General features: G+C 37.4%; 1 protein-coding gene across 5 annotated transcripts in view; it reads left to right on the forward strand.

Moving 5' to 3' along the window:
• COMMD10 (COMM domain containing 10) overlaps window positions 1–27936 on the forward strand; it is a 215649-nt gene that overhangs the window by 20353 nt on the left and 167360 nt on the right. For all 5 annotated transcript variants that reach the window (XM_015076684.3, XM_053219944.1, XM_053219946.1 and 2 more), the window contains one exon: window positions 26983–27093. In XM_015076684.3, coding sequence (XP_014932170.2) covers window positions 26983–27093 — 111 coding nt within the window. The remainder of the gene's footprint in view (window positions 1–26982; window positions 27094–27936) is intronic.

Below are 27936 nucleotides of genomic sequence, written 5' to 3' on the forward strand. Positions count from 1 at the left end.
TTTTTTTTAATATGCTTTATTTTAATCTTTAAGGAGACTTGAGACTGAAATGTCACCATGACTTATTTGAATTTCGTATTCTTCCCTCTTTTATCACCATTGCCTCTGTCAGCATTGTCCTCCTAACAGGGTCTTCTCTTGATTTTTGTTACAATGCCTGTGCTACAACATGTATTAAATTGCGAATTTCCTTTCAGACAGAACTTGAATGCTGTACTTCATTTTACTCCTTAAAGTCTGCTAGGAGTTCCCGTACATATATTCCTACTATATAAATGTAAAAACTTATATGTCAGATGCTATTGACTTACTTGTCTATTTTCTGAGACCTTAAAGTGGCAAAATGGGGATTTATTACAGGGAATCACACTCCTAAGCCATTATGCTGTATTACCACCTAGATGTTAGCTGCACAATTGATACTAGAGAATATAAAGGCTTATTTTTCTAAAATAATTTTACATTCCAAATTAACTTTGCTCCTCAGTTAGTAACAGATGTGATGATGAGAAATATATGTAAGGCATATTTTAAGCACTCTGAGTAGCCAGCTCCTTTTCTTAAAATGCACTTATATGTTAGGGAATTCTTAAATACATATTTGACACTTAACATTTGTTTCCGATGTTCAAAGTAGGTTTATTTATTTACTTTTTTAATATATATATTTTTAATGTTTATTCATTTTTGAGAGAGACAGAATGTGAGCAGGGGAGGGGCAAAAGGATATAAGGAGACACAGAATCCGAAGCAGGCTCCAGGCTCTGAGCTGTCAGCACAGAGCCCAACGTGGGGCTCAAACCCAGACTGTGAGATCATGACCTGAGCCAAAATTGGACGCTTCACCGACTGAGCCACCCAGGTGACCCTATTTGAAATAGGTTTAATGGGAATTTCTCTCACTGAGACTGTTCTTTACCAATTACTTGGTGAATTTATTCATAGTATTTACTCACTGCATTGTACTCTCTAGTGAAATTTCATCCTATCTTGCAGGTTCTTGAGAAATCTCCGTTTAAAGTTGGATAGCCACTGTTTCTGAGGTTGTATTGTTACTATAACATTCTTACAAACGTATCCCCTTTTAGCCTTTAGAGTACAATTGACTTTATCGTTAAGTGCAACAGCTAATTGTTTGTTTGAATTACTATTAAAAATACCTATTTTTTATATGGAGTGTAAGAAATTAGACATTTGGACTTGATACTTGTAAAATTTACTGTATTATTTATTTTGCTTTAGTATTTTCTTTGACATCCTTGTTTCATTTCTTTTGGAATCCTAAGGATGGATAAATAGCTTTATATAAAGAGGGTAGAAAGAGCACACTTCATGCAACTAAATCTTGAGATTTTTAAGAGTTCAGTCTGATGAGTTTCAGAAATTATACACACCCATTTAATCATTATCCATAACAAAATAAAGAATTTCATCACCCGGAAAATGCCCAATGTTGGTTCCTCCGTTCCCACCTTTGCTTTCCGTCACCAGCGATTGGTTCTGTCTGTTCTTGGATATAACGTAAATGGACTCAGAAAAATGTGTCTGACTAATCTCTCTCAACATGATATATTTTTTGGATTCATTTATGTTGTTACTTGGATCAGTCATTTTTCTATTGCAGAGTAGTATTTCATCATATAAAAATACCACCTTTTGTCTCTCCATCCCTGTGTTGATGGACATTTAGGTTGTCTCTAGTTTCTAGCTATTATGAATTAAGACTGTTGTGAACATTTGTGTACAAGTCTTTTTGTGGACATATATTTTAATTTTTCTGGGATCCATACTGAGGAAGGGTTTGCTGGCCCCCTGGAGCGAGATCTGAGAGTTTCTATTTAAGTTTGAGCCAGCCTGTGCTAGGTGGTTTGGGGAAAGTCATATAAATGTGAATCTATCGCCTTGTGTGGTTCCCGTCTTAAATGAGTTGAATTCCCTTAACTTCTACCTGCTTTTAGCCATTCTCCAATGCCTTCAAATCATTGTTTGGAAGATATTTTGTATAGTGGTTATAATTTTATTTGTAAAGAGGGTAATATAAACTGTTTCCTACCATTACCAGATTAGGAGCTCTAAAAGTGATTTTCTTGGGGGATCTGGGTGGCTCAGTCGGTTGAGCGTCCGACTTCAGCTCAGGTATGATCTTACAGTTTGTGGGTTTGAGCCCCGCTTCGGGCTCTGTGCTGACAGCTCAGAGCCTGGAACCTGCTTTGGGTTCTGTGTCTCCCCTTTTCTCTGCCTCTCCCCTGCTCACATTCTGTCTCTCTCACTCTCAAAAATAAATAAAACATTAAAAAAAATTTGTTTAAAAAGTGATTTTTTTAAAATTCTAAGTCTTATTCTATCTCTCCTTTACTCCAAATCCACCAAAGACTTTCAATGTTTCTTATAATAGAGGTCAAATTTCTTAGGATTCCCCATGATCTATAAACCCCTCAGTCCGCTACCTTATCTTGTTGACCTTCTCCTTTTAACATCCCTCACCTGGCTGACTTTGGTCACCTCTGATCTCTTTACTTCAAAAGCCCTCCTCCTGGAGATTCATATGGCTGGCTTCCTTTTTCGACTCTTTTGTTCTAGTGCATCTTTGTCATTGAATCTTGCCCTGATCATCATCATGAAAAGTGGCCACATCTCTGTGGTACTTTCTTACTTCATTTTTTTTTAACATAACATTTAATCTTATCCAGCACATTATATATTTCACTTGTTTATTTTTAAAATTCTCTGTCTCTGTTACTCAACTGTGAGTCCACAAGGGCATTTGTTCACTATTGTATTTCCATTGCCCTAGCCCTTGGAAGATAGTGGGTTGTCAATAAATAATTGTTGAATGAATAAATGCACAATATCTCTGCTTTACAAGTTGTACTATTTTGAAGTGCAGTCTTTTAGGTTTTCTTTTTTTTTTATTAAAAAAAATTTTTTTGGTAACATTTATTTATTATTGAGAGACAGAGAGAGACAGAGCATGAGTATGGTGGGAGGGGGGGGGCCGCAGAGAGAGGAGGAGACACAGAATCCAAAACAGGCTCCAGGCTCTGAGCTGTTAGCACAGAGCCCGACACGGGGCTCGAACCCACAGACCGCAAGATCATGACCTGAGCTGAAGTTGGACGCTTAACCTACTGAGCCACCCAGGCGCCCCATTAGATTTTCTTATAAAGAAGCGTATTTGTACTGATTAGTGGAGAAAGACCAAGTAAGAAGGGGGTATGGATATATTTTTTATTTCCTAGTATTCTTTTTTTTTTAAGTTTATTTATTTATTTTAAGTGATCTTTACACCCAACATGGGGTTCTAACTCACCGCTCTGAGATCAAGAGTCACACGCTCTTCTGACTGAGCCAGCCAGACACCTCTCTCCTAGTATTCTTCTGTTTTTATTTTGGTTGTACTTCAAACCTTTTGTGGTTCATTTATTTCATGACTCTTGAGGTTTGCTGGAATACTTGATTCAACCACTTACATTTTTTCCTTTTTAAAACTGGAAATATAGAAAGAATTGCTGTAGCTTGAAACCGAAATTCTCCCGGAAAACAAGGTGATGTCATTAGCTGTATTGCAGCAATCAATTAAAAGAGCTGTAGATCTAAGAGCTCCTTAATCAGTCTTATTTGAAACAGAAATGTGTTCTCTGCTTTATAAATAATTGCACAAAACCAGAACCATTAACAAATTAAATAAAGATTTTACTAATGCCAAATATTGTGCTGTTAGCAAAATTACTCTTATGTGCCTAGCATTCAGAAATTGCTAAATAGAGTTGATGTACTTTTTGAGAGTGTTGCCAATTGTGAGAGCATTACTTGAATGACATTTCAGTGTCCTCAACCTTGTGCTATCTTTTTCATAAATTCTTGGTATGCAGAAGTGGCAAACAGTTTGAAGGATGGTTCATTGGTGTTTTCCCTCCTTTTCAGCTTGGATGTAAAGGCCATGATTAGGCGTTTTGGCCAAGTCTGTGAGTCAAGGAGTATAATTAAGTTCCATGCCATCCTAGTGGTGAGACTAGGATATATCCTTAAGTTGTGATACTTACAGTAAAGCATTTGTACCTCTTATTATGATTTGGTGTAGCAGCAGCATTAACGAAGGGCATTGGCTTAGTCACTTTGGGAGTTTTGATGTCGTCTGGAGATTGCCTAATGCGTAGCCTTTATGATTTATGTAGTATGTTTTAGGGAGGTTGGCAGTCATCTGGGTGGAGGATAGAGCCAGTATTAATTCAAGAAGTTTATCTGTTTGCATCTTTGTGATATATGCTAATATACTCACATCGGTGTAATATGGATGTCATATTCCGTAGCAGTCGTTTCCAAGATCCTGACATTGTCTATACTTAACAGATGTCACAATGGAGGATTCTTTCTCTAGGATGCAAGCAGTAGTGAGTGTGGCTTGGTCCTTGGAAACTTATTGCCTCCTGTTCTTGCCCATGATTAGAGGGTGGCAGAGAGGGTGATGGGAGTGGGTGGCTGAAGATGTGCTCCCGTTTGCAGCTGTCATTCTTCTGTTAAAACCTTTAGTGTATTGTTTTTTGTGTTTTTTTTTTAAGTTTATTTATTTTTGAGAGAGAGAGAGAGAGAGAGAGAGAGAGAGAGAACTTGGGCGTGGCAGAGAGAGAGAACTGTGAGATCATGACCTGAGCCAGAATCAGGAGTCAGACACTTTACTGCTTCATCGAGCCACGCAGGTGTCCTGGTATATTGTATCTTTAAAATTTTTTTAAAAAATTTTTTAATGTTTATTTATTTTTTACAGAGAGAAAGAGACAGAGCATGAGCAGGGGAGGGGCAGAGAGAGAGAGAGAGAGAGAGAGAGAGAGAGAGAGAGAGGGAGACACAGAATCCAAAGCAGGCTCCAGGCTCTGAGCTGTCAGCATAGAACCCGACGCGGGGCTCAAACCCACAGACTGCAAGATCATGGCCTGAGCTGAAGTTGGACATCTAAGCAGCTGAGCCACCCAGGCGCCTCCAGTATATTGTATATTTTAGAAAACAATGTTAGTTGAGTTACAATTTACATAGTGTAAACTGTATCCTTTTAAATTGTACAGTTTGATGAATTTTGGTACATGTACACCCGTGAGATCACTACTACAATCAACACACAGAGCATTTTCGTCACCTTCAAAAGTTGCCTCATGCCCCTTGGAAGTCCCTTTTCCCCCTAATCTTGGCCCTAGGAAACCACTGATACACTTTCTGTCACTGTAAACTGCATAGCAGTATATGAATAGAATTAATACAGGTGTTCTTTTTTCCTGTCCGCCTTCTTCGTTTGAGTCAGATTTTGATGTTCATCCATAGTGTTGTGTATATTAGTAGTTTGTGCTTTCTTACTGCAGCGTAGTGTTCTGTCTTGTGGATATATCAGTTTGTCCATCCACCTGCTCATGCATGGGTCTTTGGGCCATTTCTGGTTTTGGGCTATTTTAAATATATACATCTTTGTTTGGACATATATTTTCATTTCTCTTGGATAAATACTCAGGAGTGGATTGATTGGTTAAGTGTTACTATCAAACAGTTTTCCAAAGTGGTTCTACTATTTTATATTCCAGCCAGTAATTTTTTTCACATACTGGTCAACACCTGGTATTGCCAATCTTTAAAAAAAAGTTGTTAGGTTTATTTATTTTGAGAGAGCGAGAGTACATGCATGTGAGTTGGGGAGGGGCGGAGGGAAAGAGAGAGTCCCAAGCAGGCTCCATGCTGTCAGCATAGACCTGGATACAGGGCCCCATCCCACAAACCATGAGATCAGGACCTGAGCCGCAATCAAGAGTCATACGCTTCACTGATGGAGCCACCCAGGTGCCCCCTAAATTTTAGTCCTTCTAGTAGCTGCAAGGATAGTGAACCTAAAGATGTTGAGCACCTTTTATGTGTTTTTTGGCCATTTATGTGTCTTCTTCTGTGAATTATCTGTTCACATCTTTGCCCATTTTTTTTTTTAATTTTTTTTTTTTAACATTTATTTATTTTTGAGACAGAGAGAGACAGAGCATGAACGGGGGAGGGGCAGAGAGAGAGGGAGACACAGAATCGGAAGCAGGCTCCAGGCTCTGAGCCATCAGCCCAGAGCCTGACGTGGGGCTTGAACTCATGGACTGCGAGATCGTGACCTGAGCCGAAGTCGGATGCTCAACCGACTGAGCCATCCAGGCTCCCCTCTTTGCCCATTTTTGTATAGATTTGTCTTTTTATTCCTGAGTGGTAAGAATCCTGTTTGATCAGTCTGTGGCTTGCCTTTCCTGTTTCTTAATGGTGACATTTGAAGAACAGAAGTTTTGGAGCACCTGCATGGCTCTGCTGGTTGAGCGTCCGACTTTAGCTCAGGTCATTATCTCACAGCCCGTGAGTTCACGCCCCGTGTCGGGCTCTGTGCCGACAGCTCAGAGCCTGGGGCCTGCTTCAGATTCTGTGTCTCCCTCTCTGTCTGCCCCTCCCCAACTCGAACTCTGTCACACTCTCTCTCAAAAACAGATAAACATTAAAAATAAATAAATGAAGAACAGAAGTTTTAATTTTGATGAAGTCCAGTTTATAATTTTTTTCTTTTCTGGTTAATGCTTTTAATGTTCTACCTAAAACCTCTTTGCCTATCCCAAGATAACAAAGGTTTTCTTTTGTGTTTTCTTCCAGAGGTTTGATGGTTACAGCACTTACATTTAGCTCTCTGATCCATTTTGAGTTCATTTTTGTGTTGGGTGTTAAGTAGGGGTTGTTGTTCATTTCCTTCCTGTGTAGATACCTAGTCATTCTGGCATCATTTGCCCTGGCATCTTGGTCGGAAGTCAGCTAATGTGTCTATATTTCTATTCTTTTGCCAGTCGCACATTGTCTTTATTGCTGTGGCTTTGGATTAAGTCCTTTTTTAAAAAACGTTGTTATTTTTTTTCAAGTTTAGTTATTTATTTTGACAGTGGGAGCATGAAGGAGGGGGAGGAGAGGAGGACAACAGGAGAGAGAGAGAGAGAGAGTGAGAGAGCAAAAATGAATGAATCTCAAGCAGGCTTGGCATTGTCAGTGTGGAGCCCAATACAGGGCTTGAACTCACCAACCATGAGATCATGACCTGAGCCGAAATAAGAGCGAGACATTAACTGACTGAGCCACCCAGACACCCCTATACTAAGTCGTAAAGTTAGGTAGTGTAGTTCTTCCAAATTAAAACACACAGACACACACACACACACACACACACACACACACACACACACACCAAACTGCTTTGGCTCTTTTAGATCATTTCTATTCCATTTAAATTTTATCTATCTATCTATCTATTTATTTAAGAGAGCGTGAGTGGAGGAGAGGGCAGAGGGAAAGAGAGAGAGAGAAACTTAAGCAGGCTCCACACTTAGCGCAGAGCCAGACACGGGCTTGGTCTCACCACTGTGAGATCCTGACCTGAGGCGAAATCAAGAGTTGGATGCTCAGCTGACTGAGCCACCCAGGCACCCCTCCATTCCATTTAAATTTTAAAATCAGCTTGTCAGTTTCTATGAAAAAGTACCTGCTGGGAATTTAATTGGATTGTTCTCAATCCGTAGATCCCTTTTGGAAGAATTGACCTTCTAACAATGTTAAACCTTTAAATTCATGAACATGGTGTATCTCTATTTACCGATACCTTCTTTAATTTATTCCAGTAATGTGTGTAGATTTTCAAGGATCAGGATATACACAGATTTTGTTAAAGTTATCCCTATGCTGTCGACTGAATGTGTCTTCCCAAAATTCTTATGTTCAAACTTAACCTTCACGGTGATGATAGGAGGTGGGTCTTTGGGAGGTGATTAGTTCATGGGGGCACAACCCTAATGAATGGGAATAATGCCCTCATAAAAGAGGCCAGAGAGAACTGCGTTACCCCCTCTGCCTTGTGAGAACACAAAGAGAAGTCGGCAGCCTGGAAGGGGGCCCTCACCCAACCATGCTGGCACTCTCATCTTGAACTTCCAGCCTCCAGAACTGTGAGAAATGTTTACTGTTAAGCCACATAGTCTGTTGTATTTTGTTATAGCAGCCCAAACCGACTAAGGCACTATGTATTTTCATAGTTTGGGTTGCTAGTATAAATGGGATTGCATTTTTTTATATTCCCTATTTGTTTCTACTGTCTTGAACTAATACTGATTTTTCACATTAATCTTGGGTGCCATAGCTTTCCTAAAATCACCCACTAGTTTTAGTAGCTTTTTAGCGGATAACTTGAGAGTTTCTGCCTATATGATGATATGTTACATCATAATTGTTTTCGTATAGTTTGTCTTCATCACTAGACTGAGAGCTTTGGGGACAGATTGTAAATTTATACGTTTTTATGCCACCAGCACCTACGATGGTATAAAAGTCAGATCCACACTCCCTTGGTTTTTCCCCTTTCTGGCTGCCTTTTTGGTCATGTTTCCTGCTTTCATGGCCGTGACTCATTTCCACACTTTTGCATATAGCTAGGACTCAGTCCCTGGTTCTCTTCTATTTTCTTTTGTCCCTTCCCTGGCAATTTCACGTAGGCCTCGGGGTTTAAATGCTATTTTATAATTTTTTTTTCCTCTAGCCTGCGCTTGCCTACTTGATAAATTTATTGGATGTCTAATAAGCATCTCAAACTGAACATTAAAAAAAAAAAACAAACAAAAAACTGATCCTTGGAACATTCCTCTTGGAATTGTTCCTGTAGTTTTCCATTTCAGCTAATGGTAATTTTGTTATTTTTGTTTTTGTTTTTCTCCATTTGTACAAGCCGGTCTTTATATCATTTTTTGCCAAAAATGAATAGAAAACTAGGATGAAAGTCTGATTCTCTTGGTAAGAAGTGTGGGTTTCATAAACTTAATGGAATTTACATAAAGATAGGAATCATTAGTACCCTGAAAGCACCAAGCTTTTCTCAGATTGGATACTTGTGTTTGGGCTGATATTTGTGTATAGAATACTTAGGAAGCCACATGTATATAAAATGCTGGAAATTGAAGATTTGTCTTAATGCTAAGGTATTACTTATTTTTAGCCATTGGGTGAGGGGGCTTTGTTATATTTTGTCCTAACTGCTCTGGTTAGGACAAAAGTAGACCCACTTGCGTTTCTTGTGTTGAACTACTTGGGAATTACTTGGTAACTTAGTCACCATTTATAATAGTATTCTCTTTGCAAATTTGTTCTGTGTTCCTAATGAGATGTTTTAGAATGCAACTTTGTAAGTAGGGCACAAACAGCTTAAAAATGGGGGGGCGGGTAAAATTTGGGATCTCCTGGAGGGCCTCCAAAGGACAGACTGTTTAAAATGTTTGCTGATTTGATTAATGGATCTATTTGAGCTGATGATACGTCCGTTATTCATAGTCTCTATTATTTTCTTTCCAAAGAAAAGGTCAAAATTTGAGGAATAATCATCTGTACTCTTATTGGTATATAGAATGTTTCCAGTCAAATGTACTTCTAAACTGGTGGTGTTGTCTTGTGTCCTTGGGCAAATTCTGTACCTGTTTTGCCTGAGGAAATGTCTCCCTGCATTATAATGGAAATACTGGAAACTTTTCTGTTTTAGACGAATGTAAAATTACTCTGACTCTATCATTTTAAACAAAGATTAATTGCACACACATACATACAGTCATGCTATTATTGAGAGATTGTAAGTATGACCTTTTAAATATTCAGAAATTGATTTTCCCAGCAGGTATTGCTTTCTTGGTGATACATGTTTATAATGAGAAATACTTCAAGGAGCTAACCTTATTAAACAGATTACATGGAATTGAAAAATTCCCTTCTCCTCTGTGTGGAAGATGTAGAAGTTCTTATCTCATGCTTCATTTTTATACATCTAATTTTTGGAAACAAAGAATATGGAACAGCCAATTAGAATTATAGGGACCTTGTTGAGCAGTAGGTTTGCTTTAAGTGCTATAATCATATACCTAAGAATGAGGTGTAAAGATGAATTTGGCAAAATTTCTGTGATTATTTACATTTATTAATCTTTCTCCTCTTCTTCATGCCATTCCTCTTTTAAGTGAATTAGCCTTTTGATAATGATACATACACATGCAGTGGTAGGAAGTAATACAGAGAGATCCCTTATACCCATCCCCCAGTGTCCCCTAGTGATAACATCTTGCATAACTCTAGTACAGTGTCTCAGCCAGGACATTAGCATTCATCCAGTCAAGATACAGAACGTTGCCATCACCACAAGGTTCTTTTATGACCCTTTATGGCCTGATGGTTCTCTTCCCATTCATGCCTGCCATGCCATACCCTTCAGGCAGCCACCAATTTCTTCTATAATTTCTATGTAGAACTTCTTCTATAAAATCTGTATTTTACGGAAAAACCTCTGTGATTTCAAGAAGTATAATGTAAATGGAATCATACAGGATGTAATGTTCTGGGATTGACTTTTTTTCCCACTTGCCATAATTCTCTGGATATCTGTTCTGGTTTAACAACCAGAATTGGTTATAATTAATACCTAATGAAGTATTAATAGTCCATTCCTTTTTATTGCTATATAGTATTCCGTGGTATGTATATGAAACAGATTGCTTAAGCATTTAGCTTTTGGAAGATATCTGCATTGCTTTCAGTTTTTGTCTGTTACCGCTGAAGTTGTCATAGACATTTGTGTATAGGTTTTTACATCAGCATAAATATTTATTTCTCTAGAATAAATACTCTTAAGTGAAGTTGCTGGGTGGTAGGATAGTTGTAGATTTAGTGTTTTATTTTTTAAGGACTTTATTTTTTATTTTTTTAATGTTTATTCTTGAGAGAGAGAGAGACAGAGCCTAAGCAGGGGAGAAGCAGAGAGAGAGGGAGAGACAGAATTCAAAGCAGGCTCCAGGCTCCGTGCTGTCAGCACAGAGCCCATCACGGGGCTGGAACCCAGGAACCATGGGGATAATGACCTGAGCCAAAGTTGGACGCTGAACCGACTGAGCCATCCAGGTGCCCCAATTTAGTTTTTTTCTAGCTTTTTTTTTCTTAAAGTTATTTATTTTGAGAGAGGGAGAGAGAGCTCAGGCATGCATGCATGAGCAGGGGAAGGGCAGAGAGAGGCAGAGAGAATCCCAAGCAGACCAGCATGGAGCCTGACATGGGGCTTGATCTTACAAACTGTGAGATCACGACCTGAGCCAAAATCAAGAGTCGCTTAGCCAACTGAGCTGCCCAGGCACTCCTGTATATTTAGTTTTGTAAGAATCTCTCAAACCATTTCCCAGAGTAGCTAAATCATTTCGTATTCTCATTAGCAATGTATGAGGGATCCACGTTCTCTGCATCCTTGCCAGCATTTGGAGTTGTCACTATTTTTTATTCTAATTGTTCTGATAGGTATGCAGTGATATCTCATTGTGGCTTTTATTCGCATTTCTTGGATAACTAATGATGTCGAACAGTTTTTCTTGTATTTATTTGCCATCTGTAGATCCTCTTCAGTGAAATGTCTCTTTATGCCTTTTGCACATTTTCTAATTGGATTACTTCTTTAAAAAAAAAAAACTATTAAGTTTTGAGAGTTATTTGTGTATTTTAGATACTAATCCTTTCAAGTACATGGTTTGCAGATGCTGTCTTCCAGTCTGTGCTTTGACTTCTCATCCTCTTAATTAGGATCCTTTGGAGAGCAAAAATTTTTCATTTTGTTGAAGACCAATTAATCAGTTTTTCTTATAATGGATTTTGCTTTTGGTGTCATGTCTCAACTGTTTCCCTTACTCTAGACCATTTAAGCACTCGTGGCTTAGTTTTGTTTTTATTTCCCTAAAAATTTGTGGTTTTGAATTTTTTATTTATGCCCATGGACATTTTTGAATTAATTTGTGTATAAGATACATGAGTTGGTTGAGGTTAACTTTTTTGCCTGTGGTTCTTGAGATTCTTAGGTCATTGATGTGATATTTTTCTTCTTTTCAAATGTAAGTATTTGGTAGTTTTTTTTTAATTTTATTTTTTAATGTTTACTTATTTTGAGAGAGAGACAGAGTGCACGTGGGGGAGGGGCAGAGAGAGAGGGAGACACAGAATCTGAAGCAGGTTCCAGGCTCTGAGCTGTCAGCACAGAGCCCAGTGCGGGGCTTGAACTCATGAGCTGTGAGATCATGACCTGAGCTGAAGGCAGGTGCTCAATTGACTGAGCCACCCAGGCGTCCGGAAGTATTTGGTACTTTTAAATTTTCTTCTCAGCATTGCCTTAGCTATATCCCACAAATTTTGATATTTTATGTTTTTTATTTTTAAGTTGTTCACTGTGTATTTTGATTTTTCTTGAGTCTCATGGATTATTTAAAATTATGTCGTTGAGTTTCCTGAGTTTCCTCTTTCTGTTACTGATTTCTAGTTTAGTGCCATTGTGGTGAGAAAACACATTCTGTATGATTTCATCTCTTTTTATTTGTTAAGGCATATGTTTTATGGCCCGGAATATGGTCTATCTTGGTGTACGTTTTGTAGGTGTTTGCAGAGAATGTTTATTCTGCTGTTGTTGAGTGAAGCGTTCTATAAATATCAATTAGATTCTTTTGGTTGATGTTGATGTTGAATTCATATATAGTCTGGCTGATGTTCTGTCCAGCTACTCTATCAGTTGTTGAGAAACAAGTGTTGAAGTCTCTAACTATACGTGTGGATTTATCTAGTTCTTTTAGTTCCATCCACTTTTACTTGACATATATTGCAGTTCTAAGACCTTTAGTATTGTTTTCATACTTTTATTGTTATTTAATGTCCTCCTCTGTCTCAGATAATTTTATAGCCTTCCCTGCTTTGTTTTGATCAATGTTTGCATGATATATCTTTTTCCATCATTTAACTTTCAAACTGCCTATGTCATTATATTACAAGTGTTTTTCTCTAGTCTGCATGTACTTGTCTCATTTTAAAAAAGGGAGATGTAATTGGCTTATAACATTATATCTGTTTCAGGGGTATATGATGCAGTATTTGTGTGCATTGTGAAGTAATCACTATAGTAAGTCTACTCACAGCGATTGTGTGTGTGTGTGTGTGTGTGTGTGTGTGTGTGTGATGAGAACTTTTAAGATTTACTCTCTCAGCAACTTTCAAACACACGACACGGTAGTATTGACGACAGTCACCATGCTGTACCTTATACCTCCAGGGTTTATTCATTTGATAACTGCAAGTTTATACCTTTTGACCACTTTCATTCATTTCACTTCCCATTCCCCCTGTTCCCTACTGGCAGCCACCAATCTTTGCAGCTTTGGGTTTGATTGTGGTTGTTGTTTTTAGCTTCTATATGTAAGTGAGATCATATGGGATGTCTTTCTGAGTTTGACTTCTTTCACGGCACATAGTGCCCTCAGAGTTCATCCATATTGTCGCAAATGGCAGGATTTCCTTCTTTTTTTGTGGTAGAATAGTACTCCATTGTGTGTGGTGTGTGTGTTTGTGTGCGAGCGTGTGCATATCTCACATTTTCTTTAGCCATTTGTAGGTCTGTGGACACCTGCATTGTTTCCATATCTTGGCTATTGTAAATAATGCTGCAGTGATCACGGGGTTGTGGATATCTTCTTGAGTTAGTGTTTTCATTTCCTTCAGATAAATATCCAGAAGTGCAATTGCTAGGTCATAGGGTAGTTCTATTTTTAGACTTTTGAGGCACCTACATCCTGTTTGCCATAGTGGCTGCACCAGGTTATATTCTCATCCACAGAACGCAGGGGTTCCCCTTTCTCCACATCCTCACCAACACTGTTTTTTTCTTGTGTTTTTGATGACACTCATTGCACAAGGTGTGAGGCGATTTCTCATTGTGGTTTTGACTTGTATTTCCCTCGTGATTACTGATGTTGAGCACCTTTTCACGTACATGTTGGCTATATGTATGTCTTTTTTGGAAAAATGTCTATTCACATCTCGGGTCATTTTTAAAACAGGTTGTTTATTTTTTTGAAATTGAGTCTTATGGGTTCTTTATATATTTACGACGTTAACCTTATGTCAGATATATGATTTGCAAGTATTTTCTCCTACCTGGTGGGTTGTCTTTTCATTTTGGTGATGGTTTCCTTTGCTGTGCGGAAGATTTTTAGTTTAATTTAGTCCCACTAGTATATGTATATTTTTGCTTTTGTTACATTTGCTTTTGATGTCAGATCCAAAAAGTCATCACCAAGAGTGATGTCAAGGAGCTTACCATCCATGTTTTTTTCTAGGAGTTTTAGGTTCCAGTCTCTAATTTATTTTGAGTTAGTTTTTGTGTATGGAACAAGATCGTGGTCCAGTTTCATTCCTTTGAACGTGGCTGTTCAGTTTTCCCAACACCATTTATTGAAGAGATTGTCCTTTCCCCATTGGTATTTTTGGCTTCTTTGTTGTAGATTAATTGACCACACATGCGTGGGCTTATTTCTGGGCTTTCTGTTGTGTTCCACTGATGTATGTATGTGTTTGTTTCTATGCCAGTGTCATGTTTTTTATTTCTATAGCTTTGTACTATAGTTTGAAATCAGGAAGCATGATGCCTGCAGCTTTGTTCTATCTCAAGGTAGTTTTGGCTATTAGGGATCTTTTGTAGTGCCATACAAATTTTAGGATTGTTTGCTCTATTTCTGTGAAGAATACCATTGGCATTCTGATAGGAAATGCACTGAATTTGTAGATTGCTTTGGGTAGTATGGACATTTTAGCAATACTGATTCTTCCAATCTATGAGCATGGGATATTTTTCCATATATTTGTGTCTTCATTTGCTTTCATTAGTCTCTTGTGACTTTCAGTGTACAGGTCTTTCACCTCCTTGGTTAAATTTATTCCTAGGTATTTTATTCTTTTGACGCAATTGTAAATGGGATTGTCTTCTTAACTTCTTTCTGATAGTTTATTATTAGTATAGAGAAATGTAGTAAATATGTTGATTTTTGTATCACACAGCTTTACTGACCTCATTTATTAAAATTCCAAGAGTTATTCGGTGGCTTCATTAGGATTTTGTATATATAAAATCTTGTCATATTGAGGGCACCTTTTGGGATGAGCACTGGGTGTTGTATGGAAACCAATTTGACAATACATTTCATATATTGAAAATAAATAAATAAATAAATGAACATTAAAAAAATTAAAAAAATAAAATCTTGCCATCTGAGTGACACGTTTACATGTTTCTGTTGGATTTGGATGCCTTTATTTATTTATTTTTTTTCTTGCTGAATTGCTCTGGCTAGGGCTTTGGATATTTTGCTGAAGAAAAGTGGGAAGAGTGGCCATCCTTGTCTTGTTCTTGATCTTAGAGGAAAAACATTAAACTTTTCACCATTTAGTATGATGCTAGCTGTGGGCTTGTCATATCTGTCCTTTATTATGTTGAGGTATGTTCCCTCTGTACCCAGTCCTTAGGGAGTTTTTTTTTTGCTTTTTTTTTTTTTTAATCATAAATGGATGCTTAATTTTGTCAAATGTTTTTTCTGCATCTGTTGAAATGATCATATGATTTTTATCTTTCATTTTGTTAATGCAGTGTAGTACATTGATTCATTTGTGGGTATTGAACTATCCTTGCATCCCTGGAAAAATCCCACTTGATCATGGCATATGGTTCTTTTAATGTATGGCTGAATTTAGTTTGCTAATACTTTGTTGAGGACTTTTGCACCAATGTTTATCAAGATATTGGCCTAATTTTTTTTTTTTTTCTTGTGGCACCCTTGTCTGGTTTTCATGGTGATAATGCTGGCCTTATAAAATGAGTTTGGAAGTGTTCCCTCATCTTTTATTTTTGGAAGACTTAGAGAAGGATTGATATTAATTCTTCTTTAAATATTTGGTAGATTTCACCAGTGAACCCATCTGGTCCTGGACTTTTGTTTGTTTGGAATTTTTTGATTAGTGATTCAGTCTCCTTATGAGGAATTGGTCTATTAAAAAAAAATCGAATTGGTGTGTTCAGATTTTCTCTGTTTTTTTTTTTTTTAATGTCTAATTCAGTCTTGGTAGGTTGTATGTTCCTAGGGATTTATACATTTCTTGTAGGTTGTACAATATGTTGACATTTAATTTGTTCATAGTATTCTTTTATGGTCTTTTGCATTTCTGTGGTATCAGTTGTAATGTTTCTCTTTAATTTCTGATATTATTTATTTGATTCTTACCCCCAGCCCTTTTTTGGTGAGTCTTGCTAAAGGTTTGTCAATTTTGGTTTATCTTAAAAAAAAAAAAAAATCTAGCTCTTAGGGGGTGCCTGGGTAGGTCAGTAAGTTAAGGGTCTGACTTCTGCTCAGGTCATGATCTCATGGTCCACGGGTTCGAGTCCCGTGTCGGGCTGTGTGCTGACACTTCAGTGCCTGGAACCTGCTTCGGATTCTGTATCTCCCTCTCTCTCTGCCCCTCCCCGGCTCTTGCCACTCTCTCTTTCTCTCAAAAATGAGTAAACATTAAAAAAAAATAATAATAAAAGACAAGAAATTGTAAAAAAAAATAACTAGCTCTTAGTTTGATCTTTGTTTCTTTTTTTTTTTTAATGTTTTATTTATTTTGAGAGAGCACAAGCAGGGGAAGGGCAAAGAGAGAGGGATAGAGATCTGAAGCAGGCTCTGTGCTGACAGCAGTGAGCCTGATGTGGGGCTTGAACTCCCGACTGTTAGGTCATGACCCAAGCTGAAGTTCAACACTAAACCAACTAAGTCACCCAGGTGCCCCTGATTGACTTTTTTTTAAGTTGTCTTTTTAGTTTCTATCTCATTTATTTATTATTTAAAAAAAAATTTTTTTTTAATGCTTATTTGTTATTTAGAGACAGAGAGACAGAACGTGAGCAGGGGAGGGGTAGAGAGAGAGGGAGACACAAAATGGGAAGCAGGCTCCAGCCTCTGAATTGTCAGCACAGAGCCCGATGTGGGGCCCGAACTCACAAACTGTGAGATCAAGACCTGAGCCGAAGTCGGTTGCTTAACCGACTGAGCCACCCCAGGTGCCCCTCATTTATTTCTAATATTCATTTTTCCATCTTTCTACTTTGAGTTTTGTTTATTCTTTTTCTAGTGTAAAGTTCTTTGAGGTAAGTTTTGTTCATTTTTCTAGTGTAAAGTTCTTTGAGGTGTAAAGGTAGGTTGTTTATTTGAGATCTTGTTTCTTGATGTAAGTAAGCATTTGATACGAACTTTTCTTTTCAAACTGGTTTTGTGGCATCCCATAAATTTTGTTATGTTGTATTTTCAATTTGTCTCAAAGTAGTTTTTTTATTTCTCTTTGATTTCTTCTTTGACCCATGTGTGCTAACATTGTATTATGTTTTGATTCTCTAAAGTCTATGTGCTTTTGTTCCTTATAGAGCCCTCAGAGAGTTGTTCTTTGTATTTTGTTGAGAGTTTGTAGGTGTTGTTCATGGAAAGATTGTTTTTATTTTCTTTTTTTTAGATGCACAGCCCTTGATACCAGAAGTCACTGTTTCTTAAATTGGGAGCTTCATAGAATTAATCAGATTTAGAGGGAAAAAAAAATCATTGAAGTCAGAAGTGGTTAAGAAAAAATTTGTAGAGCAGGCATTTAGCTAAGCTTTACAAATAGGTTTATGTTCTTAAATTAAGCATTGAGTCAACTTCCTAATTTTTGTATTTTCATTAGAGTAAATAGAGGTATATAGTTTCTGTAATGAGCCATACATAAATGAAATTTCTGCTTATGGTATTTTCTAGTTATAAAATAAATGGTGGCTTGTAGCAACAGAATATAGATAGTGTTTTCTATTTTAGCAGTTACAGCTCTAATTGTATGTATTTTCATGATTTATTATGATAAATAATAAAATGTTTCATGAATACCTATGCACATAGTTCCTTTAACTCATTCAGGGTTTCTGAGCAGTATTTTCCTAGCTATAGATAGCCTGAAATATTAGGGTTTATTGGGTAATGAAATCAATTTAGAGGGTTTTCAAATAGCATTTTCAAAATGAAACATAATAAAGCTTATTAAAGAACTCGGCTCTGGGTAAAAATTGTTCTGTGTAACTTTAGTATATCGGTTTGCACCGTAAAAGTATTTCTTACTTTGTTGTATGGTTCAAACAGTGGCTTCTGTTTTAGAGTGCCCCAGTAGTTAAAATCTGGTGTAAAACTTTACCTTTTCTTTTTTGCCACTTAAAAGGGTTAATATAATCACAATTTTGGCTGAGTTTTGTGTGTGTTTGGAATGGTGGTTTACAAAGCAATTATGAGAATTTAAGTTGATGTCGAGGTTGTTAAATTAAAATTAGAGAATAAAGTCATTTTATACACACATACACACACACACGTATGTATTTGTTTTTGAAGTTATTATACTTTGGACTGACGTCTTAGTAACATTGTCAGGTAAGAAGTAATGTTAGTGAGATGTGTAAGAACTACCATTTAAACAGTTTAGCTTGTGTTGAAAAACATTAAAAGTATCAGTGGCTTGGGGTGCCTGGGTGACTCAGTCCGTCCATTAAGCATCCAACTCTTGGTCTGAGCTCAGGTCTTGATCTCAGTGTTGTGAGTTCAAGCCCCGTGTTGGGTTCTGTGCTAGATGTGAAGCCTACTTAAAAAAAAGAAAAGAGAGAGAGAGAGAGAGAGAGAGAGAGAGAGAAAGAAAGAAAGAAAGAAAGAAAGAAAGAAAGAAATCAGTGGCTTATTTTTCTTGTGTTTTATGTTATTTTGATGATGCTTAAATTTAGGATGTTGAGAGGGCCTGGGTGGCCCAGTCACTGGAGTGTCCGACTTCAGCTCAGATCACGATCTCACGGAATGTGAATATGAGCCCACATCTGGCTCGCTGCTGTCAGTGCAGAGCCTGCTTGGGATCCTTGGTCCCCCTCTCACTCTACCTCTCTCTCACTAGTGCTCTCTCTCTCTCAAAAATAAGTAAAACATTAAAAAAAAAATCTAGGATGTTGATTAAGGCCTAAGGACCCTCAGATGAAATCTGAGCATAAAATTAGAAAACAAATGTTAAAATATTTCCTGGTATTTTAATATACAGATTCTGCTGTACACAAGGCAGAGTTTTATTTTAAATAGTAGCAAATGTAGTTGAGCTCATGTAAGTCACAATCCTTCACTAGATTTTCTTGTTTTATATGTAATTAAAATATTGATGACTGTTGTATTTGTTTCTTAGTTATGAGTCTCAAAGGAATAATTCAGTACAATACTATATGATTTTCACCTACGCAAAGGGATTTTGCTTTTTCTTATTTATATTACTGCTGCCTATTAGAGACATGGCAAATAATATAATAATATGTTGTAAGCAGTGTAAGGAATTGCTTCTTTCTTGGCTTTTCTTTGTTTTTTTAGGACATTTATGTTTCTGAAGTGTATGTTTCATTTATTTTTCATGATGTTCCTTCATTTTATTTTTCTTTTGTTTCTTCATAATCAAATTGAGGTTATGATTTTTTTTTTTGTCTAGAAAGCTACATAAATAATGTGGTCTTTGCAGGGTTTCACACCTAGGGCTACATGATGGTTTTTTTTGCCACTTTTTGATGATGTTAATTTTGTTCTTTGGTTAAGATCTTTGTTTTCTTCCCTGCACAATTACTTTCTTTCTTCTGTAGCTAACCAGAAGTTGTGGGTGGAAACTTTGTGACTTTGCATTCCAAATTAAACTTTCCCCTCCTAGATTTAGTATCCATTGATGATTCTTAGTTGAATCAATTTCTTATAACTTGTGATTTTGATTTTTATGTAATTTGAAACTTAGAGACAAGAAGAATTGAAATAATAACATAAGAAGGTTTATATACTCTTTGCTACAGTTCACCAGTTATTTACATTATATATATTTAATTTGTAAAAAGGGTGTAATAAGAGTCCTTATCTCAAGTAGTATTGATTTTCATTGCCTCTGAGTTTCACTGAAAAGTGTGTTTTCTTGTTACTATTCTGTGTAATTGTAAAGTATTCTTTTATAATTTTCCTTATTCTTTCTATATTCCCTCTCCATTTAAGGCTTCTGAATACTAGTCATTTTCTACAAAATTTTACATGTAGTTGTGTGATGTGCATATACATAATATGAACTTACCAATTCTTTGTACTTTTTAAATTACTCTTTAACGTGGGTGTGGGACAAATATTTTCACATCACAAAGTTCTGTAGATAAGGTTCAGGAATTTAAGAAAGGCAGCCTACCAACTCTTTTAGTCATGACTCTTAAACATTACCTTTCCTAGCAAAGGGCACCTGGATGGCTCTGTTGGTTAAGCATTCATTTAGCTCAGATCATGATCCCGGGGTCATGGTATTGAGCCCCACATTGGGCTTCATGCTGAGCGTAGAGCCCACTTAAGATTCTCTCTCTCCCTCTGCCTCCCTCGCTGGTGCTCTTTCTTCCTCTTAAAAAAAATTACCTTTCCCTGGGAGTATTCTTTGACTCATTTCAATTCAATTCAACAGATAGATATAGAGTGCCTACAGTATTTAAAAGATAGTGTAGAAGAAACCAGGTAATCGAAATGCCTTATATTTATAATGTTTTGCAGTTTTCAAAACACCTTTGGATGTGCATTTTCCTTAAAAAAAATTTTTTTTAACGTTTTATTTATTTTTGAGAGAGAGAGAGAAAGAGTGAGTGAGTGAGCAAGCAGGGTAGGGGCAGAGAGAGAGGGAGGCAGAGAATCCCAAGCAGGCTCCAGGCTCTGAGCTGTCAGCACAGAGCCCGACCTGGGGCTAGAACTCACAAACTGTGAGACCATGACCTGAGCCAAAGTTGGATGCTTAACTGACTGAGCCACCCTCTGAGTATGCATTTTAATTGTCATTACCATAACTCAGCAAAATAGATAGTTCAGATAGATTTATTCTCATTGTATATGAAGAAACTGAAGTCTTGAAAGATTGTGACTTAACCAGGGGCCCATAGCTAGGGAGTGACAGCTTAAGCATGAACCAAAGCATAAGCTCTGTGCTCTTTTAAATTCTCCTTCACCACCTGTATATAGTGACTATAAATTAACATATTAATTTATTATGCAAATTTCCTGACCACAACAGAGGTATTTTTTAATTTATTCACTTAATATTTATCTTAAGTGCTTCAAGGGCAGGGATAGGATCAGTAAAATAAGATCAAGACAGTGTCTTATAAGTTAATATGAGTACCTTCCAGATACTTTCAACTAAGACAGTGATGTGTAATCAGCTCAATTGGTTAAGCATTTGACTCTTGGTTTTGACTGAGGTCATGATTTCACACTTGGTGAGTTGGAGTCCTGGGTCAGGCTCTGCGCTGACAATGTGGAGCCTTCTTGGGATTCTCTGTCTCTTTCTCTCCCTGCCCCTGCTCCCTGCGCTCTCACTCTCTCAAAACAAATAAGTAAACATTTAAAAAAAAAGATAGTGATGTGTATCAGAATGCTTGGATATATGAGAGTGGTTATGACATGCTTTTTCTTGTTTTGTTGGTGGGTCTGTTGAATGTGACTATTAAAAATAGTGGTGGGCAGGTAAAGGAAGCAAAAGCAAAAGTGAACTATTGGAACTTCATCAAAATAAAAAGCTCCCCTCTGGGACACAGCAAAGGCGGTCATAAGAGGAAAATATATAGCAATGGCGGTCTTCCTAAAGAAGGAAGAAAGGTCTCAGATACACAAGCTAACCGCACACCTTACAGAGCTGGAAAAAGAACAGAAAAGAAAACCCCAAACCAGCAGGAGACAGGAGATAATAAAGATTAGAGCAGAAATCAATGCTATCAAAACCAAAAAAACAGTAGAACAAATCAATGAAACCAGAAGCTGATTCTTGAAAGAATTAACAAAATTGATAAACCACTAGCCAGTTTGATCAAAAAGAAAAAGGAAAGGACCCAAGTAAATAAAATCAAGAATGAAAGAGGAGAGACACAACCAACACAGCTGAAATAAAAACTGCCAGAGTCCAGCTCCAGCAGGTCCAGGGGTTCCCGAAGGATGGACGGCATCGGTGAAAATAAAACCAAACTAAAATAAAAAACTAAAACTAAAATAAAAATGGACACAGACAACAACAGTGTGTTGAACTGGCCGATTTACGTAGCAAATGTGGCATTATATTTGTTAGCGATTTTTTTGTAGTATATGTCATCTATGGTTTTCTAACATTACCTAATTTTGAAAATGTTCCTATGTGTAATCAACCTTTAAGAAATAACATGGCGATTTTCTCGTAATGTTCCCTCATACCCTTTGATTATTAATTTCCTACATTATTTCATTATGCATCTGTGTTTATCTGTAATCTATAAAGCATTTGCTTTGCTGTTCTCATGAAAGGCCCTTTATCTCTTAACACCTCAAGTCCCAGGTGCCAGGAAGGGGCCAAAAGGACCTTAGAAACCCATGCCTCACACATTCTCAGAAAGACAATGCACCTAGGAATTAATGAACCATTCTGTACCTTAACCGACTAGGTTCAGTCATCATCTGGAATGCCTTCTGGGGGCCGGGTAGGCCTAGGGGTTGAAGTCACCTGTGCTCAGAGATACACTCCTTAGTTGCCGGAGTGGGGCTCTCAGATCCATATGTCTCTCCTTTGTCGGCCTCCTTAGCTGGCAAGTGTATGAGGCTATCCTTCCTGTAAATAGAGGAGTCTCCATAGGGGATGGCAAGGGCTAGATGTAAGGCCGCACAGTTTCTTGCGGAACCTTATTTTCTTTCCTAATGGTTCTTTTCCCAGGGGGCTGTCGAGGGCAATTCCCCAATCGACTGAGACAATACCCCAGGTAGTCTTAAGGCCAAATTACCTACAAGCGGGAGTCCAAGAAGCTTCACTGTCGGTGGGTTGCCTTGCAGTCACCAATCCGTCCACAGGCTGGGCCTTGCCATCAGGCTGGGATAGCTCGGCTTCCAGCAAAAAACAATAATAAGAGAATATTATGAGCGATTATATGCCAATAAAATGGGCAATCTGGAAGAAATGGACAAATTCCTAGAAGCATATACACTACTGAAACTGAAACAGGAAGAAATAGAAAATTTGAACAGACCCATAACCAGTAAAGAAATTGAATTAGTAATCAAAAATCTCCCAAAAAACAAGACTCCAGGGCCAGATGGCTTTCCAGGGGAATTCTACCAGACATTTATGGAAGAGTTAACACCTATTTTCTTGAAGCTGTTCCAAAAAATAGAAATGGAAGGAAAACTTCCAAACTCTTTCTATGAGGCCAGCATTACCTTGATTCCAAAACCAGACAGAGACCCCACTAAAAAGGAGAACTTTAGACCAATTTCCCTGATGAACATGGAATGCAGAACTCCTCAACAAGATATTAGCCAACCAGATCCAACAATACATTAAAAAAATTATTCACCATGACCAAGTGCTATTTATACCTGGGATGCAGGGCTGGTTCAGTATCTGCAAAACAATTAACTTGATTCATCGCATCAATAAAAGAAAGGACAAGAACCATATGATCCTCTCAGATGCAGAGAAAGCATTTGACAAAATACAGCATCTTTCTTGATAAAAACCTTCAAGAAAGTAGGGATAGAAGGAGCATACCTCAAGATAATAAAAGCCATATATGAATGACCCAATGCTAATATCATCCTCAATGGGGAAAAACTGAGAGCTTTCCCCCTAAGGTCAGGAACAAGACAGGGATGTCCACTCTCGCCACTGTTATTCAACCTAGTATTGGAAGTCTTAGCCTCTGCAATCAGTCAACACAAAGAAATAAAAGGCATCCAAGTCGGCCAGGAGGAGGTCAAACTTTCACTCTTCGCAGATGACATGATACTCTATATGGAAAACCTAAAAGATTCCATCAGAAAACTGCTAGAACTGATTCATGAATTCAGCAAAGTTGCAAGATATAAAATCAATGCACAGAAATCGGTTGCATTCCTATTCACTAACAATGAAGCAACAGAAAGAGAAGGAATCAATCCCATTTACAATTGCACCAAAAACCATACATTACCTAGGAATAAATCTAACCAAAGAGGTTAAAAATTTATACACTGAAAACTATGGAAAGCTTATGAAAGAAATTGAAGAAGACACAAAAAAATGGTAAAAGATTCCATGCTCTTAGATAGGAGTGAAAAATATTGTTAAAATATTGATACTACTCAAGGCAATCTACATATTCAATGCAATGTCTATCAAAATAACACCAACATTCTTCACAGAGCTAGAACAAATAATCCAAAAATTTGTATGGAACCAGAAAAGACCCTGAATAGCCAAAGCAATCTTGAAAAAGAAAACCAAAGCAGGAGGCATCACAATCTCGGACTTCAAGCTATACTACAAAGCTGTAATCAGTAAGACAGTATGGTACTGGCACAACAACAGACACTCAGATCAATGGAACAGAATAGAGAACACAGAAACAGACCCACAAACGTATGGGCAACTAATCTTTGACAGAGCAAGAAAGAATATCCAATGGAATAAAGACGGTCTCTTCAGCAAGTGGTGCTGGGAAAACTGGACAGCGACATGCAGAAGAATGAACCTGGACCACTTTCTTACCCCATACACAAAACTAAACTCAAAATGGATGAAAGTCCTCAAAGTAAGCCATAAAAGGAAGCCATAAAAATCCTTGAGGAGAAAGCAGGCAAAAACCTCTTTGATCTTGGCCGCAGCAACTTCTTACTCAACATGTCTCCAGAGGGAAGGAAACAAAAGCAAAAATGAACTACTGGGGCCTCATCAAAATAAAAAGCTTCTGCACAGCAAAGGAAACAGTTAGCAAAACTAAAAGGCAACCAACAGAGTGGGAGAAGATATTTGCAAATGGCACATCAGATAAAGAGTATCCAAAATCTATAAACAACTTTTCAAACTCAACACCCAAAGAGCAAATAATCCAGTGTAGAAATGGGCAAAAGGCATGAATAGACACTTCTCCAAAGAAGACATCCAGATGGCCAACCGACACATAAAAAATGCTCCACATCACTCATCATCAGGGAAATACAAATCAAAACCACAATGAGATACCACCTTACTCCTGTCAGAATGGCTAAAACTAACAACTCAGGCAACAACAGATGTTGGCGAGGATGCGGAGAAAGAGGATCTCTTTTGCATTGTTGGTGGGAATGCAAGCTGGTGCAGCCACTCTGGAAAACAGTATGGAGGTTCCTCAAAAAAATTAAAAACAGAACTACCCTACGACCCAGCAATTTCATTACTAGGTATTTATCCAAGGGATACAGGTGTGCTGTTTCGAAGGGACACATGCACCCCAATGTTTATAGCAGCACTAGCCACAATAGCCCAAAGTAGGGAGCCTAAATATCTATTGACTAATGAATGGATAAAGAAGATGTGGTATATATTACACGATGAAATATTACTCAGCCATCAAAAAGAGTGAAATCTTTCCATTTGCCACAATATGGATGGAGCTAGAGTATTAAGCTAAGTGAAGTAAATAGTCAGAGAAAGACAAATATCATAGGATTTCACTCATGTAATTTAAGAAACAAAACAGATGAACATATGGGAGGTGGGGGAGAAAGAGGCAAACAAACCACAGGAGACTTTTAATGATGGAGAACAAATTGGGGGGTGTTGATGGAGGGAGGAGAGTGGGGGTGGGTTAGATGGGTGATGGGTCCTCAGGAGGGTACTTGTGATGAGCACTGAGTGTTGTGTTGTATTTAAGTGATGAATTACTGAATTCTGCTCCTGAAACCAAATGCCCTGTGTGCGAAACCAAACTAACTGGAATCTAAATAAAAATTTGAAAAAAAAATTGTGGTGGGCTGGTATTAGAGACTACACTTACTAAGGTCACTGCTCAAGATCAGTATGTTAAAGATCCTTAACACACACCATTACACTGATTTTTTTATTTAGGTGTTGTGGATTATGTCCGTGTGACATCTTCCCTCTTTTTACCCATAACCTGTCAAAGGTTCAGTGCCAGAAAGAACAGAAATACATCTTTATTTTCTCATCGCATCCTCTCTTGAATAGATAATACTTCCATTGCTCTCTTTCCAATTTGGCTTCGAGTCACTGCTGTGATTCTGCTGTTGAACAGTCTTTCAAGTTAGAAGTTAGTATTCTGGTTAAGTAAAAAAAAAAATTGTCTGACTGCCCATCTTACCAGTGTAGCTAAGGTAGTTTTTACTAAATTAGTTATTAGGGCCATGTTGTGAGAGGCATGTGACAATTGTATTTTACACATCTTTCCTAAATAGTGTTTCTCGAATTTATTGGAAATTTAATACTCCTGGTACTGAGGTTCTGAGGTTAGTGAAACCAATCATGTCTCAAGTTCAGTAAACCACATTTATGCTATTTAATATTTTAAAAGAAAACTTAAACAGTTTTAGTCTGTCTTTACTATTTTTGCCTTACCTGATTGAATTTTGCTCTTGTGTTAATTAATAAGTTCATAGGAAATGTTCTAATTAGTTTCTGTCATAACTGGGAACCATAATAAGTTAGAGTACTTCGGAAAGCATGATAACACCTGCTCACTAGTAAATATCAATTCTTGGTCTGGCTCTTTTCCAGTCTCGCTAACTGTGTCTAAATGTGTGAACCTCTTACCATCTGCGTACTTCAATTTTCCTCTAAATTAAAAAAAAAAAAAAGTCTTACCTGTATTCTATCCAGTTCAGAGTTTTGAAAGACAACGAGAGGTCATTAAAGTGTAAAATCCCTAACTGTTGAGAAAACCATTGGCTTTAAAATATACTGTTGTGAAATAGTAATATGCTATTTAAAGACCATGGACTCTTACTGTACTTCGTTGCTTAGTCTAAGACCTCTATTTTCAGAATGCAGTGTATTTGAAGACGAGTTTTACTGTTGAATTTGACAGGCCTGGCACAAGGCCAATCTCATGAGCCCAAAGGGAGAGTTTGCAGAAAACGCAGGTTGAAGGAGCCATAGAATTGACTTTCCATGAAGTCTAGGCTTATCCATGTTCATTCCTACGGGTGGGAGATTTGCTGAAAGTTGACTGTTTTCTTCCTTCCATACCATCTGATTCCAATCTGTACTTGTCTTTTATAGCTAGAGACGGTCGGATGGCAGCTTAACCTTCAGATGGCTCACTCTGCCCAAGCGAAACTAAAATCTCCTCAAGCCGTGTTACAGCTGGGAGTGAGTGGTGAAGATTCAAAGGTAAGAAATGGTACCTCAGTGAAATGCTGCATTTTGTTTACCAGGTAGGTCTTGTACTTTATTGTGAGCAGTCTCTGCCCCCTGGATTGAAATTTTAAACACAATTAAATTAAAATTCAACAAGGATTAACAAATGGCTAGATCTTTGTGACAGGTTTTGAGAATCAGAGTTACTTATCCCTTTGTTATTCATTTGAAGAAATGTCTTGCATGAGCATTTCATAACCTCTTCTTTTAAATTCTGCAGTGGGAAAACTTGGTAATAGCCATATAAAATTAAGATTTTAATGATTTAGATATTTGTGGATATTTGTAGGTGTTTTGTGTTTTAAGATGCTTACATATAGTAGAAGGAATTTTGTTGTCTAGCCAATGCCTGCATTACCAAGATGATGTGAATTGTGTTTGTGTGTGTGTAACACTAGCGTGCATGAGTTTAAATCCCAGCTGTTGCAAAATTGAATTTTGGATTTGTTTATACTGCGTGATGATTTCTTTTTTAGCGTTAATTTCAGGAAGCTTGAACATCTTATCAAAGTTAAAAGAGTTGGTATGGAATTTTTTTTTTTTTTTTTTACTGTAGCGTATAGGGAAATATATATTTAAGATAGCAGGGAAAGATACTTGTTATCTTTTTATTGTAATCGATTACCTTTTTAAGATGGATAAAGGGGAGTGTCTTTTTCCCCCTAAATAAAGGAGACTTTGCATCTTTTTAACACAGAGGTGAAAATCAGGTAGGAAGATCTGAGGAAAGAGAGGTAACTGTGACTGGATGTAATCAGAGAATAATTGGAGAAATGTTATTGTTTAAAATGGGCATTGAAGGATGAGAGCAGTATT

The sequence above is a fragment of the Acinonyx jubatus genome, chromosome A1 (genome assembly GCF_027475565.1).
Source record: "Acinonyx jubatus isolate Ajub_Pintada_27869175 chromosome A1, VMU_Ajub_asm_v1.0, whole genome shotgun sequence".
Classification (NCBI taxonomy): Eukaryota; Metazoa; Chordata; class Mammalia; order Carnivora; family Felidae; genus Acinonyx; species Acinonyx jubatus.